At 39.2% G+C, this 16,819-nt stretch overlaps 1 protein-coding gene across 1 annotated transcript; it reads left to right on the top strand.

Annotated features, from left to right (window-relative positions):
- Window positions 1-245: 245 nt before the first annotated feature.
- Window positions 246-16,356, top strand: LOC138963926 (receptor-type tyrosine-protein phosphatase kappa-like). The gene is made up of 12 exons (XM_070335786.1): window positions 246-263; window positions 801-932; window positions 1,288-1,445; window positions 2,878-3,013; window positions 4,253-4,396; window positions 4,820-4,919; window positions 9,744-9,817; window positions 10,067-10,207; window positions 10,595-10,726; window positions 11,137-11,285; window positions 12,003-12,138; window positions 12,712-16,356. Exons 1-12 carry the CDS (start codon window positions 246-248, stop codon window positions 12,790-12,792), a joined length of 1,401 nt encoding a protein of 466 aa, XP_070191887.1. The 3' UTR covers window positions 12,793-16,356.
- The last annotated feature ends 463 nt before the right edge of the window (window positions 16,357-16,819 follow it).

The following is a 16,819-nucleotide window of genomic DNA, read 5'->3' as shown; positions in this document are numbered from 1 at the left end:
GTTGAAAACGGTATTGACCACATAAGGCACTAACCCTGTACCCATGTTGTCCCCTTTGTCAGGGGTCGATATATGAACCAAACGCTCTCCACAAATAATGTTTCTCGTAGACAAAAACTGGATTTTGAGCCACTACATTCGTGCAGCCGAATATGTGAGGCTGTGTGTGCCTGCTTGGAAAAAAGGAGTCAAACTTGTCTGTTCAAATCTGTTTGTCTGGTACCTTTTTGTTTTTTTCAGACCAAATGAAATGTTTTGAACTGGTCAGATTACATTGTGTGTGAGACAATGTCTAATAAATCACATTTGTGCGTCAGATTCCGTTTGATGCCCTGTCCTATGTTAGCCCACAGCTGAGCTGTGTGGTACTGTTGTGATTTGTTCTGTTAAATTAACGGTTCTCCAATATGTTAGCAAGCATATGAGCAGATTGACACAATGTGTGATTTGTTCTGTTAACCGGCTGTGCACAGATGAGCAGAGTGATACAGTGTGTGATTTGTTCTGTTAAATTAACCGGTTGTCCATCGTTAACCAACATTTGTGCAGAGAGATACAGTGTGTGTTTTGTTTTGTTAACCGACTGTCCCAAGTAAGATCACAAATGAGCAGAGAGATACAGTGTGTGATTTGTTCTGTTAAATCAACCGGTATTCCCATGTTAGACAGCATATGAGCAGAGAGATACAGTGTGTAATTTGTTCTGATAAAACAACCGGCTGTCCAATGTTAGCCAGCATATGAGCAGAGTGATACTGTGTGTGATGTGTTGTTAACCGGTCGTCTCATTTTAATGTTAGCCCAAATGCGAGCTGTACTGGCCGGAGGAGGAGGGCGGTGTGGACACCTTCGGCCCTGTGACAGTGACCACCACTCACGTCCAGTGCAGAGACGACTTCTACATCAGGACCTTCAACGTCCAGAGAGATGGGGTAAGCAAGAGCGTCAGCATTGTCCAGTTTGAATTCTTTGACGGGTCTTAAAAGTTTACTTTCGTTTGATCGGGTCGACTCAGATTTAATGACTGGAAATTGGGTTTCATACTAGATATAAACTGCGAATGATTGTGTGCCTTATTCACGTAAAAGTTAAATTTATACTGGCAGATAGGGATGGCTTGGTTAAAGCATCTCAGTGACATTTCTGCGGTTTGATTCATTCGTGTTCTTTGTGCAAACCAGATTAATTCTTCCGCAGTACGTTATTTGCTTATATGCTTTGGTTGTGTGAATTGTGTTGTTCTTCAAAATATTTGAGAAAACCATTCTTGTATCGTGTGAATTTCAGAGCGGTGAGTCAAGGGAGGTCACCCAGTACCATTACGTGTCGTGGCCCGATCACGGTGCACCCACGACTACCTCCCTTGTCACGTTCTGGCGTTACGTCAACAACAGGACAAAGCCAGCAGACGGCGAGTCTGTTCCGCCTGTTCTCGTTCACTGCAGGTCTGCCTTAGATTGTTCTTTCTTACAACGACATTACTTGCAGAAGAAAATAATTCACAGTCTGAACTGTTATCGCATATGGCATGAATATGTCATTCGCTCGGCTTCCTGCCGAGTAGACGTAAACTGATTCTATCAAGATAAGTTTTGTGTGAATATCTGTATGTCTGTTCACTTAAAAGACCGTTGGGTCGAAATATCTGTGAATGTATTGCTTTGTCAATAACAAACGTTCCAACAACATACCTTTCTTGTTTTTTGATTATGTCATGAATAGTTTAGTACGAGTCTGCAAATCAACGGTTTGTGCAATATACTATGCTCACAATTATTGCCAAGGATAAAAGTATAAAATGACAGACATAGTCAGAGTCATTTGCGCAGGTTGCCATTAAGAATTGTTGAAAGAGAGAAAAAACAAGTCGCGTAAGGCGAAAATACAATATTTAGTCAAGTAGCTGTCGAACTCACAGAATGAAACTGAACGCAACGCAACGCAGCAAGACCGTATACTCGTAGCATCGTCACTCCACCGCCCGTGGCAAAGGCAGTGCACGTGGAATTGACAAGAAGAGCGGGGTATTCGTTGCGCTGAGAAGGATAGCACGCTTTTCTGTACCTCTCTTCGTTTTAACTTTCTGAGCGTGTTTTTAATCCAAACATATCATATCTATATATTTTTGGAATCAGGAACCGACAAGGAATAAGATGAAAGTGTTTTTAAATTGATTTCGAAAAAAAAAAATTGATAATAATTTTTATATATTTAATTTTCAGAGCTTGTTTTTAATCCGAATATAACATATTTATATGTTTTTGGAATCAGCAAATGATGGAGAATAAGATAAACGTAAATTTGGATCGTTTTATTTTTTTTTACAATTTTCAGATTTTTAATGACCAAAGTCATTAATTAATTTTTAAGCCACCAAGCTGAAATGCAATACCGAACCCCGGGCTTCGTCGAAGAGTACTTGACCAAAATTTCAACCAATTTGGTTGAAAAATGAGGGCGTGACAGTGCCGCCTCAACTTTCACGAAAAGCCGGATATGACGTCATCAAAGACATTTATCAAAAAAAAGAAAAAAACGTTCGGGGATTTCATACCCAGGAACTCTCATGTCAAATTTCATAAAGATCGGTCCAGTAGTTTAGTCTGAATCGCTCTACACACACACAAACATGCACGCACGCACACACACACACGCACGCACATACACCACGACCCTCGTTTCGATTCCCCCTCGATGTTAAAATATTTAGTCAAAACTTGACTAAATATAAAAATGCGAGCGTAGTCTAAATCAGTTTTTTCTTTCAAACTTGTGTTAACTGTTAAGAATCTCGAACTCACAAAAAAATCGTGACAGTGGCATTGTGACACGGACACTGTGGGTGATCCATAATAATCTTTATTTTGACTGTGACAGTGCCGGTGTCGGGAGAACAGGGACCTACATCGGCCTTGAGATTGGCGTGGACATGGCAGTCAACGAAGGTCACATCAATGTCCTTGACCTTGTTAAACGCCTGCGCGAGGAACGCTGCTTGATGGTGCAGGCTGTTGTGAGTAATCTGTGAACGTTAGTTCTTTTAGAGACCATGCAAGCTTATGTTCACGACAACTTTAAATGCACAGTGTAAACGATCTCAGATTTCGTCAGGCCTTTTCGTGGGATAAGGCACAAGTAGTTTTTAAGAAACTGATGCGTCAAAAAGTCCAACTCTGTACAGGAAGCAGTTAGAATGTTGATTCTGTGTACGTCTCTAAGGGGAGGGATAGTCTTATCCCATGTAAAGGCCTTGTCATTTCTGATACAGTGAAGGACTGTGTCTTTGGAAGGACTGTGTCATTAAAATGAAAGCTGAAGCATACAGCAGAGAGACACCGACATATAAGGGGAAACTTGATAATACAACGCATTACGATAATCTGTTGCATTAAGAAAAGCGGGAAAGAAACTAAAAACAAAAATACAAAGAGAACACACAGCTAGTGTTCTGCCTCCACGTTCGTTCGGAAAACTCGAAACACAAACTATGCGCAGATACTGAGATAGTGTCACCTTTAGGCCAAAAAAAAATAGTCTGTTTACGGTAACCCGACCAACCCTATTTTTTTCGCGCGACCCTAGACTTTTTTTTGGCATTTGGGAAAAAAAAAAAAAACAAAATAAAAATCTGGTTTTTTGCAAAATAACGTAAAAATATGTTTTTTTGGAAAAAAAAAAAAAAAAATCCCGACCTACCGACCCTATGTTTTTGACCTATGTTACCGTAAACAGACCTAATTTTTTTTGGGGGGGGGGCCATACTGACGTATTGCGTCTCGCGTCATGCGTCTCGCGGTGAAAAACTGAGAAAAAAACCCAGAACAATAACATAAGCTGTCTGCAAACAAGTCCGTACCTCGGAACCACACACGAGTGAGTCAGACCCACTAAGCATTTAGAAATCGGAGCACGCAAAATAGAATTGAACAAAAACATCGCGCACGTTGTGCTGACGAAACCAAACAAATAGAACAAGCTACACACATTCTATTATACATACGCAAGCAAATTAAGGAACAGAAACCTCAAATAAACTTTCAGAAATTAAATGACTACTTACATCATGTAAGGGGCACATTAACTGAAGATATTAAAGAATTTCGCGGCACGTACTGGTGCTGATGACCAACAAAATGGCGGCTGAAAACCAAGGGACACAACTCATCGATACTTCAAGATACAGAACACACAGTGATGATGACGATGATGTACAGAGAGATAATTTCGAAACAAAATAACGCTCTGTGTACAGGACCAGTACTTGTTCCTGCACAAAGCCCTGCTAGAGGCCTACACGGCGCACGGCACCAACGTTTCGGTGGATGAGTTTGATGTCATCTTCACTGGACACATCCCCTCCGACAAGCCCCATCCCCGTGTGGACAAAGAATTCCAGGTAATTTGAACGGCTATCAAAATGTGTTTGTTTATTTTTTACATAAGCTCCTCTCTCTCTCTCTCTCTCTCTCTCTCTCTCTCTCTCTCTCTCTCTCTCTCTCTCTCTCTCTCTTTCTCTCTCTCTGTGTCTGTCTGTTTGTCTCTCTGTCTATTTCTCTCTTTCTCTTTCTGCCTGTCTGTCTGTCTGTCTCTCTCTCTCTGTCTGTCTGTCTGTCTGTCTCTCTGTCTCTCTCTCTCTCTGTCTCTCTCTATCTCTACTCTCTCTCTCTCTCTCTGTCTCTCTCTCTCTCTCTCTCTCTCTCTCTCTCTCTCCTAGCACAACTGCAGTTATGAACGCGTGTGACATGTTAAATTATTAAAACAAATTGATTGGGCACACAGGCTCCCATATACATGCACTAGTTTATGCCTTTGTTGGCAGACCCTGCAGCAAATGCTGAATCTAACACCGCCACACCGCCACGACACGGCCAGCCTGGAGGAAAATGTGGCCAAAAACAGGAACCCTGATATCCTGCCCTGTACGTCATGCCCACACCTCTCTCTGTCTGTCTCCGTCTCCGTCTGTCTGTTTGTCTGTCTTTCTCTGTCTTTCTGTGTCTGTTGGTCTGTCTTTCTCTGTCTCTGTCTCTCTCTGTCTCTCTTCCCCCTCTTTCTCTCTCGCTCTCTCTCTCTCTCTCTCTCTCTCTCTCTCTCTCTCTCTCTCTCTCTCTCTCTCTCTCTCTCTCTCTCTCTCGTTGGCGAGGGCTAATTGTAAAAAATAATTTATTCTTATATCATTACCCTCGTAAATTATTGTATCGTATCACATCTTCTCTGTCTCTCTCTCTCTCTCTCTCTCTCTCTCTCTCTCTCTCTCTCTCTCTCTCTCTCTCTCTCTCTCTCTCTCTCTCTCTCTCTCTCTCTATGTGTATGTGGTTATGTGCTGGTAGTCTTAGCTTTTAGATATTTGAATCCCTATTGCCAAACTTTTAAAGTGATTGCTTTTTGTGTCATTGTGACTGAAATTTAATCTGTGTTGTATTTTTATAATACATCCTCAGACTCAACGGTACATTTCTCTCTACGCTACGTTAAGACTATATATAATATAACAGAGCTTTGAAAGAAGAAAAAGGACTTCACCTGCGATTCAAAGCTTTCGCATATTTCAAAATTGTTTTTATAAACAATAACATTGATTAATCTGTTAAAATATTTCTTCTATAATTACATTATTAACTGTAGTTATTGAAATTCCTTTTGTGAACAATTTTGCTTTATCGGTATTTTATCATCGTGGGATTTTGTGTGTGAGGTGTTTGCTTTTGTATTTTTTTATCCTTGACATTTTGTTGTATGTCTTCTTCAACTCATAATTGTCAAAATAATTGGCTTGTAAAACAAGGGCTTCATATTGGCCATTTAAACATAAACCATGCATATAACAAAATGACAGACATATTATCCTTACTTTCTAACAATGGTAGAAACTTTCATATTTTTGGATTTTCAGAATCTAGATTATCTAACAACATACTTGATTCGGATATTTTCGTTTCAGGTTATAAAACATTACGAAAAGATTCTTCCAAAGACTTAGAAACTGGTTTGTTAGTTTATATTAATGAATCATTAACCTACAAGCGTCTTGAAAAACTTGAATCTCATGGAATAGAATCCATTTGGGTGGAAATATGCTTACAAAAATCAGCATCAATTATTGTTGGATTCTGTTACAGAAACCCAGCAGAGAAGGTAAACTGGTGTGATAAATTCATGGACATGATGGATGCAGTTTTAACTGAATCAAAAGAAATCATTCTTCTTGGAGATTTTAATATCGATCTTCTGAAGCAAAATAAGAATTGGTTAGAAACACTAAATCTATTAAATTTACATCAAATGATTCAAAAACCTCCTCGTATTATATTCCACCTCTAAAACATTTATTGATCATAATCTATGTTTCTGAAAAACGTCATATTAAAGAAACATGTGTACCATTTTTTGCTGTGAGTGACCATTTTCCCATTTGCACCACATGGTCTCGTAAAGGGGTAAACATTCCAAAAACAGGTCACAGAACAATTACATATAGTTCATTCTCTCATTTCAATGAAAGTGCATTTCTTTCTGATCTAAAAAATAGTCCACTTTCAAATACTTACAATTTTACAAACCCTGACCAAGCTTTGGATTTTTGGATATCTATATTCATTAATATTTATAACAAACACGCACCCCTTAAAACACATCGAATCAAGCAGATTGAAAAACCTAAATGGATCGACAAAGACATAGAAAATGCAGCAAATTACCGTGATTTTTTAAAAGAACATGGTACCCATGAAGAGTACAAACAACAAAGAAATAAAGTGAACTCCCTGAAACGAAAACGTAAACAACAATATTTTCAAAACCTCATTACATCTAAACAAGATTCAAAATCTATTTGGAAAGCAATTAACCAACTCACAAACAAAGACATTGCAAATAAATCCTCACAAGTTATTAATATTTCTGTAGATACACTTAATGAACATTTCTCAAAAATTGCCGATAAAGTGATTTCTTATGATCGGACAGAATCAAATGATTTAAAACTTTTGAAAGAATACTGCAATTCCAAACATATCCATGTTCATCATGCATTGCAACCAATGACTATATTGGATGTTTACTCTCAGCTACAGCATCTTAAACAAAGCGGAACACGTGACATAGATGGGCTTGATGCAAAAATTATAAAAATGGCAGCTCCAATAACCACGGATACATTAACTTTCATTTATAACATATGTATCGACCAATGCTGTTTTCCAAGTAAATTCAAACAGGCTAAAGTGATTCCTCTTTTTAAATCGGGGGATACTACAAATCCTTCAAATTACAGACCAATATCAATTCTATCAATCCTTTCAAAGCCTCTTGAAAAACATATCAATAAGCATATTCTTTTGCACTTTGAGGACAACAAATTGATACATGATAAGCAATCAGGTTTTAGGAAAAAACACTCATGTCAAACAGCGCTGATTAGCTTAGTTGACCAATGGCTAAACAACATTAATAGTAACCAGTTCTGTGCTGCTCTATTTGTTGACTTTGCTAAAGCTTTTGACCTAATTGACCATAAACTCCTTATCAAAAAGCTTGAGATTTATGGTTTGGCAACTGATTCTGTTAACATTTTAAAATCTTTCCTGTCAGACAGACAGCAAAGTACTTATCTGAATCAATCATACTCTTGTAAACAAACAGTAAGGTTTGGAGTTCCACAAGGTTCTATTCTTGGTCCTTTACTATTTTCTATCTATATTAATGACCTACCATTATTTGTTAAATGTATGTGTGAACTATTTGCAGATGATACTACAATTCATTCTAGTCACAAAGATCTAAGTGAGCTAGCAAGAGTCCTCCAAGCAAACATTGATCACTAGCTAGAATGGTTATAAGTAAACCATATGTCACTGAACCAAAATAAAACTAAATGCATGCTTCTAACCACTAGACAAAAACGACAAAATCTATCATCAAAATTTCCTAAACTACAAATACAAAATCAAGATGTAACTGAAGTTGATAACCATAAGGTTTTGGGAATAACCATTGATAATAATCTGTCTTGGTCAAAACATTTAGATACACTTTGTAAAAATACTTCTAAAAAAATATATCAGTTATCAAAAATTAAACACTTTCTAGACCTACGCACACGGAAACTGTTTTTTCAGGCATATATTCAATCAACTATTGATAATGCGTCCACAGTGTGGGACTCTACAAGTGCAAACACTTTGAAACATTTGTGCTCTTTACATAGACGAGCTGTAAAATTAATTCTTTTAAAAAATGCATCTCTCTCTATGTCTGATTATAAAAAATTAAAGATTCTTCCTATCAAATCACGATTCATCTATAACAAAGGTGTAATGATGCATAGAATTATGTCAGGGAATGCACCTACATTCATTGCCTCAAATTTCAAACTGAATAATTCAATAAAACTAAACAAATTAATTACCCCAACCCCTAGAATTGACCTTTACAAATCAAGTCTTTCTTATTCTGGCGCCTTATTGTGGAACTCCATTCCTGATTTAATTAAAATGCAATTCAGTGAAACTTCCTTCAAAGAAATGTATATGCTGTTTCTCTTGGAAACAAGTAAATAATTATGTGATAATAATACATCATTGCTTGATATTCATAATGCATTTTGAATGTCTTTTTAACTGTTTGACATGTTAATTATATACATTGTATTGTAATTAACTTAACTTCTATTTCTTCTTGTTATTAATCGAGTTACCCTCAATGGGCGAGGGCCGGACGAAAAAAAGCATGTATATTTTGCTTATTCTGTTACCCTCGATAAATAAATAAAGTTCAAAGTTCAAAAGTTCTCTCTCTCTCTCTCTCTCCCCCCTCTCTCTCTCTCCCCTCTCTCTGTCTCTCTCTCTCTTTCTTTCTCTCTCTCTCTCTCTCTCTCTCTCTCTCTCTCTCTCTCTCTCTCTCTCAGAGTCACTTCATCTCTGTAAGTACACGTAGCAGGCACAGTGGCCAAGAGCACAACGTGTAGTAATACAGATATTTCACAGTTAAAGGCAGAGTAAGCCTCCCGTAAACCATCACAGATACGGTCAGGCTTTTACACACAGTACAAACACCCTTTCATTTAAACACTCACCAATTGAGAACATCCTAGGTGCCCTCCGTAAAGAGCGAACAATTTTCAAAGAATTTATTTTTGCGTGGTTTATCTTACCCCTGAGCCATCGTGAACCCGTGTGATCCAGTTTTCCCTTTTCACAATGCAGTCGTCATAGTTAGTCATTTGAATACGACTCGACGTGAGCTTATCTACAATAGCACGTTTTTTATGCACGAAACAACGGCTGTGGTTCACAAGAACTCTAGCGATGGCTTTTGACTGTTGAGAGGAACGGCGATTTGCACTGATAAAACCGTCGTCTGCCACGACCCTTGCGTGACCCTGCTTCCGGGCTTTTCTTTTTTTAAACTTTCACAACTTCGAATTGTTCTGATCTTGTCTTGATGAAAAACGAATTCTTTTATGATTAAAGAATGTTTGTGTAACAAGCTGTCAATTTATTATTTAGATTTTAAAAGTTAGGTCTAGCTGAAAAACGAGGCGCCATTGTTCTTCAGGGCCAAGTCCACGAAAATAAATTCTTGGAAAATGTCTCACGCTCGACAGAAAGCAGCCAGGATGTTCCCGTTCGGTGAGCGTTCAAATGGAAGTATGCTTGTACTGTATTTAGACGCTCGGGGAGCTCTGTGGTGGTTTACGGGAGGCTTACTGTGCCTTTAAATATGCCTTTGTGCCTGTGTTGCAGCGGACGGGCATCTCGTCTACCTAACCGAGCACGTGTCGGGCCGGAACCAGTACATCAACGCTGCCTTCATGCCTGTGAGTGTTAAGGCCATGACACACACACACACACACACACACACACACACACACACACACAAACAGTGTTTTTTTGCAAAACAAACAGAAAACAGCGTGTTTGCCGTTTGACATCTCCAAAAGCGCGGTTTGGAAAACATTGTTTCGTATTTCCGCTTCGTGTTTTTGGTTTTAGAGCATGCTCTAAGATCTGAAAACACGTGTTGGTCGCGACGTGTAACAGTTAATTGTAGAAATTGTTTGCTTCAGACGTTCCGGGACCATCGGGGCAGCATCGTGACACAGCTACCTCTGCCCTCTACACTGGTCGACTTCTGGAGACTTGTCTACGGAAATGACGTCAGTGCAATTGTCTCCCTTAGCTCCCCCAACGAGGAACAGGAAGTCAAGGTACGATATGCCTTCTGACACATCATCTGTTCTGGTTGTACATAACCGGTTTGTTTTCCTCATGTCTCTGACGTAACAGAATGTGGTGCAGCTACTGGTTGAAGTTCGACAAAGAGTTGCTGAAAATCTCTATGGTTTACATCTGAATTTTACCGAGAGATTGTATTTAATTTGGCTAAGTGATTTTCAAAAAAACACAACAAAAAAACACAAAGTCGCCATTTGGATAAGCAGACAACTATTATAAACACGAGCATTTGTTGGTTGGTGCCAATAAACACGTTTAACAAAGACAATATATTGCTAAAGGATCGTTTCAGAGCCACCTGGTATTATTTGTGAGTTTATCTGGTATAATGAAGTGAGCAGGTATTATCTATTGTGCAGCCCTACTGTCATTACTGGCCGACTGATGAAGGAGAATCGGTCAAAGCGGGACCTTACTTCGTCACCCTGAATAGCAAGACAGAACGCAGAGGATCCAAAGTCACATCCTACAGTCTCAGCTTGGGAAAGAAGGTCTGTTTTTGTCACTGTCTCCGTCTCTCTCTTCTCCGTACTGTTTGACACTGTTTACTCTGAATGATAACACGCGATTGGCATTTTCTTCAAAGTTCACTATTTTCTGCTAATTGTTAGGGTGAAAATAACCCCTCCCTCCTTGTAAGGGACTATAACTATAGTTACCAATGTTTTGTTTGTTGTTTGTTGTTCACTCGTATCTGTCAAACGTCATTGACAAAACCGGTGATAAGTACGACTTGCTTTGCATTTAATACGAATGGGGCGCAACTCTGTTGCCGACCCTTGGCTTGTTTTCTGTATACGATCCAAAAGATACTTTCTTTGCGGCTCACATTCAGATAATAAAGTTGTACTGCACATTTAATATTGAATATTGACTAATGTTTATTTCCTTATCTGACCAGGGAGTAAAAACTGCCCGAGCGGTGGAACTGCTGCACTACAAGGGGTGGACAGGGAAGGTGGGGGGAAGCACCTCCGACATCCTGCATCTGATTGACACCCTGGTCACCTTGCAGAACACCAACACCGACCGTCTGCTGGTGCAGTGCAGGTCGGACAATTTGTTGTTTAATACTTGATGTTTTATCATCGTTTCAGGTGTAGAGACTAGTTGTTGTTGATGTTGTTGTTGCGTTGTTGTTGTTGTTGATGTAATTGTTGTTGTTTTTGCTGCTGCTGCTGTTGCGTGCGTTGTTGTTGCTTCAGATGGGAAGAGGACTGGGGGGAGGGGGGCTGGGGGTTGTCTATTTGTTATTTGCTATTTAAACTAGCAGACAAATGCGAAACTGTACCTTCCGTTATCTCGCCCATGCTGTTTGTTGTTGTTGTTGTTGCGTGTGTTGTTGTTGTTGTTGTTGTTGTTGTGTGCTTTGTTGTTGTTGTTGCGTGCGTGCGTTGTCGTTGTTGTTATTGTTTGTTTAGTAGGGGAAAAGGACTTGGGAGAAGAGGGGGGGGGGGTATATGTTGTTTGTTTGTTGCTGTTTGCCCATGGCGGTGTTAAACTAGGAAAAAAATGCGTAACGTTGCCTTCTGTTGAATTGTTATGTTGGTTGTTGTTGTTGTTGTTGTTGTTGTTGTTGTTGTTTTGTATTTTGTTTTTTTGTGTGCATTTCTGAATCCAGGACAAAGATAAACCTCGATTTTTGACATAGGCACATGCATTTTCATTGCGCAATCTGTTGGGTGCTTTCAATGTTGATGGTGTAGGAAACAGTCAAACAAGTGTGCCTTTTTACTGAAATATTTTGAAACGAACGTTGCTGTGCAGTGATGGAGTTGAGAAAAGCGGAATGTTCTGTGCCCTGTGTGACATCATCAACCGTATGACGTATGACCGTGAGGTTGACGTGTACATGACTGTCAGACACGTGCAGAGCGTCACACCAAAGGCTCTGTCGTCTGCTGTAAGTATACAGCTAGCTTGTGTATGTGTATGTTTGAGTGTGTGTGTGTGTGTGTGTGTGTGTGTGTGTGTATGTGTGTGTGTGTGTGTGTGTGTGTGTGTGTGTGTGTGTGTGTGTGTGTGTGTGTGTGTGTGTGTGTGTGTGTTTCCCCCAACAAAACCTTTCCATACATTTACGATGTCTTCCTGTTTATATTTTTATGTTTGCCATTTATCCCACAGTTGTCCCTTCTCTGTGTTTGTCTGTTTCTAAACCCACGGCCAATTCGCTTCACATTCGTTGTGTTTTTAAAGGGGTTTGCGGAATTGCTTGCCATTTCCTGGCGTGATTCTTGTCTTACTCCTACTACTGCTAGGCTAGCTGTAACGGTCCTATTAGACTTTGAAAGTATCAATTTAAATATCTTGATACTTGTCTTGTTTTTTTACCTCTGTTTTGATGAATATTGTCCGACCTGACAAATATAAAATGTTACCCATGAAATTGTTATATTAGTGTCATTCTAGTATTTGGACTATTATATTGCCATTTTATAGGTTTGTTTAATAACAAAAAACTTGTTTGTGTCCGCAGACGCAGTACCGCTACTGTTACGAAGTGGTACAGAACCGCGTCCGAGGGATGAGCGTGTATGCCAATGCTCCTCAACGCTGAACATGGAAACCTCAAGACCTTTGCTCAGCATTCATTGCAGTCTGCAAGGTTGGGAAGACCGATTCTACGAGGCTGTGATTTGAGATCATAAGCAAGTAATACTCAGCTCACTTGGCTCACTACAGATGTGATAACTGATGCACCCAGGCAGCATAGAGAACACTAATCCAACATGAATTCCACTGTAAGTGTCTGCCATTATCTCTGACAGGAGACCGAGACATTGCAGCAGATCCATACCTAGCTATACCACATCGCATAATACACGGCTCTTATATAGCTCCGCTTGTATTTTGTATTTTATTATGACATTTGTGTTGCATGTTATGATTCCTAAAGAGATATAGTATAGTAAACAGTTTCCCAATCAGAACAACGCTTTGATACTACGTCTAGCTGTTGATATTTTTACTGTACAGTTTCATTCATATTTCTTAATACGTTATTTCATATGTTACGAGGATTTCCATTGGTCAATTGGGCAAAACTGAGCTCAGTGCAAAAGTGATATCGACGACATTTCCGTCGATATCAGTTTTGATATCGACGACCTCTTTATTGCTTCCCCACTTCAAAAACAAAAACACCTACATTTAAAAACAAAAAAATATATATGAAAATGTAATGATCCCAGAATTTAGTTGAGCACGTTACTAAGGACTTTTTGAAAGAAAAGACATTAGGAAATACTGAAAATTACAAGAAAAGAGTGAACAAAAAGAAATAATCAGAGGGAGGGATATGGAACAGCCAAAACTGAGACAAATACTTTTGTAATTTCTTTACAGTAAATACAACATGTCCAGAGAATTAGCAATATATCTAACATTGACTGACTGTGTGATGATATCTTCTGCTATTGGTCTGTTTCGACAGTGATATCAAAATCTCGACCTCCGGTCTCGATTTTGATATCACTGTCTCAACAGACCATAGCAGAAGATATCATCACACAGTCCTTCAAGATTGGGTAATATTGGTATTACATATGTTACGTGGATTTCCATTGGTCAATTGGGCAAAACTGAGCTCAGTGCAAAAGTGATATCGACGACATTTCCGTCGATATCAGTTTTGATATCGACGACCTCTTTATTGCTTCCCCACTTCAAAAACAAAAACACCTACATTTAAAAACAAACAAATATATATGAAAATGTAATGATCCCAGAATTTAGTTGAGCAAGTTACTAAGGACTTTTTGAAAGAAAAGACATTAGGAAATACTGAAAATTACAAGAAAAGAGTGAACAAAAAGAAATAATAATCAGAGGGAGGGATATGGAACAGCCAAAACTGAGACAAATACTTTTGTAATTTCTTTACAGTAAATACAACATGTCCAGAGAATTAGCAATATATCTAACATTGACTGACTGTGTGATGATATCTTCTGCTATTGGTCTGTTTCGACAGTGATATCAAATTCTCGACCTCCGGTCTCGATTTTGATATCACTGTCTCAACAGACCATAGCAGAAGATATCATCACACAGTCCGTCAAGATTGGGTAATATTGCTATTTCATATGTTACGTGGATTTCCATTGGTCAATTGGGCAAAACTGAGCTCAGTGCAAAAAGTGATATCGACGACATTTCCGTCGATATCAGTTTTGATATCGACGACCTCTTTATTGCTTCCCCACTTCAAAAACAAAAACACCTACATTTAAAAACAAACAAATATATATGAAAATGTAATTATCCCAACATTTAGTTGAGCAAGTGACGAAAGACTTTTTGAAAGGAAAAGCATCTCAAAATACTGAAAAGTACAAGAAAAGAATGAACAAAAAGAAATGATAATCAGAGGGAGGGGTATGGAACAGCCAAAACTGAGACAAATACTTTTGTAATATCTTTACAGTAAATACAAAATGTCCAGAGAATTAGCAATATATCTAACATTGACTGACTGTGTGATGATATCTTCTGCTATTGGTCTGTTTCGACAGTGATATCAAAATCTCGACCTCCGGTCTCAATTTTGATATCACTGTCTCAACAGACCATAGCAGAAGATATCACCACACAGTCCGTCAATATTGGGTACTGTTATCCTCTTGCCTGTGTAATATCAAAGGATTAAAGGGCATAAAACAGGCTGACAAGAGCAGGCACCAAAAAGTTGCAGAGAAAATGGACCGCATGCGTGTGTTAACTTGTATGTTGTTAGTCTTATACTGTCTTGATGTTGTTGCTTTTATGGATGTATTTCGCTTGTTATTTTTTTAATTTTTTATTCTCCTTCCTTTCCCCTTCTACAGATCTCCGTATCGTCCGCCTAATCAAATATTATTTTGCTTTTAAGAGCACGTGTATAAGCTTAGCTTGTTGTGCTCCATCTATTAATTTGATTGTATGCGGCATTGTTATCTATAATTTTCTGAATAACATTGTTTAAACCAAGGGACCGCAAAAAACGAACTCCTGCTTTCCCCGTTCTGCCAGCCCTCCAGCTTCACATGTCCTGTCTGCAGCAGACTGTGATACGAGGATGGGGTCTTTAGTCACGTAAGGCGCTGCAGCGCATCCACACACTGACACAAGGCGCATCCAGCGTCATCTCACGGGACGCTATGCCAATGATGATGATGGTGAAAGTATTCATAGCATCTCACAAGACGCTATGCCAATGATGGTGATGGTGAAAGTATTCATAGCATCTCACAAGACGCTATGCCAATGATGGTGATGGTAAAAGTATGCATAGCATCTCACGAGACGCTATGCCAATGATGGTGATGGTGAACGTATTCATAGCATCTCACTAGACGCTATGCCAATGATGGTGAAAGTATTCATAGCATCTCACGGGACGCTTTGCCAATGATGGTGAAAGTATGCATAGCATCTCACGAGACGCTATGCCAATGATGGTGAAAGTATCCATAGCATCTCACTAGACACTATGCCAATGATGGTGAAAGTATCCATAGCATCTCACGAGACGCTTTGCCAATGATGGTGAAAGTATGCATAGCATCTCACTAAACACTATGCCAATGATGGTGAAAGTATCCATAGCATCTCACGAGACGCTTTGCCAATGATGGTGAAGTATGCATAGCATCTCACTAGACACTATGCCAATGATGGTTAAAGTATGCATAGCATCTCACTAGACACTATGCCAATGATGGTGAAAGTATCCATAGCATCTCACGAGACGCTATGCCAATGATGGTGAAAGTATCCATAGCATCTCACGAGACGCTATGCCAATGATGGTGAAAGTATCCATAGCATCTCACGAGACGCTATGCCAATGATGGTGATGGTAAAAGTATTCATTGCATCTCCCAACAGCAGATCAATCAAATACAACACATTTTTTTCTCGTTCTAGTGTGCCTTTACTGAACAATTTACTTGCCCTTTCTGCATCGATGGTAGATGAACATTTCCCTCCGAAATAATTCCATGACATATATATATGCGTCTCCGTGGACTGTTACCAGTGATTTTCATTTTCTGTTTGTCAATAGATATGTGAGTGTGTTCATGCGTTTCTAGACTTTGTTAGTGTGCTTTCACTTGATTAAACAAGTTACATTATTGAATTCCAATCAGTTTTTGTTTCTTTATTGTATACATTGTATTTTGTGAATGTATACCGTGCCCGAAGCGTGTGTGTGTGTGTGTGTGTGTGTGTGTGTGTGTGTGTGTGTGATTGTGGCTGTGTGTGGCTGTGTGATCTAACTATGTGTCTGTGTGATCTTGCCTCGCAGATGCTTTTGAAATTTAGCCTTTGAAAGTGATATTTTGGGTCTCTCCTTGAGATGAAAAAGTAGATTTGTAACCGCAGGAGCTTATTTAAAATTTAAAATGCTATTATCCATTGTTATCATATCGTCACTTGATATCTTCACAACACCACGGTGTGTCAACTGATTCCGTTCATCCACCGGATGTTTCCGTTCATCCGCAGGATGTTTCCGTTCATACAGCCTCATTTTCGTCACTTGCTTGGGGGAAAACGGTGTGGTAAGTCGTGTGGGCAGCGCGCTTGTGTGATATTGAAAG

Source organism: Littorina saxatilis, linkage group LG4 (genome assembly GCF_037325665.1).
Source record: "Littorina saxatilis isolate snail1 linkage group LG4, US_GU_Lsax_2.0, whole genome shotgun sequence".
In the NCBI taxonomy this organism is placed as follows: Eukaryota; Metazoa; Mollusca; class Gastropoda; order Littorinimorpha; family Littorinidae; genus Littorina; species Littorina saxatilis.
This window is presented reverse-complemented; position numbering and strand designations above follow the sequence as displayed.

Bases quoted from the DNA above. Each gene is read 5' to 3' on its own strand.
- LOC138963926 (XM_070335786.1), top strand. The intron at 4,397-4,819 runs GTAATTTGAACG...CTTTGTTGGCAG, and splicing joins GTGTGGACAAAGAATTCCAG to ACCCTGCAGCAAATGCTGAA. The intron at 11,286-12,002 runs GTCGGACAATTT...GTTGCTGTGCAG, and splicing joins CGTCTGCTGGTGCAGTGCAG to TGATGGAGTTGAGAAAAGCG.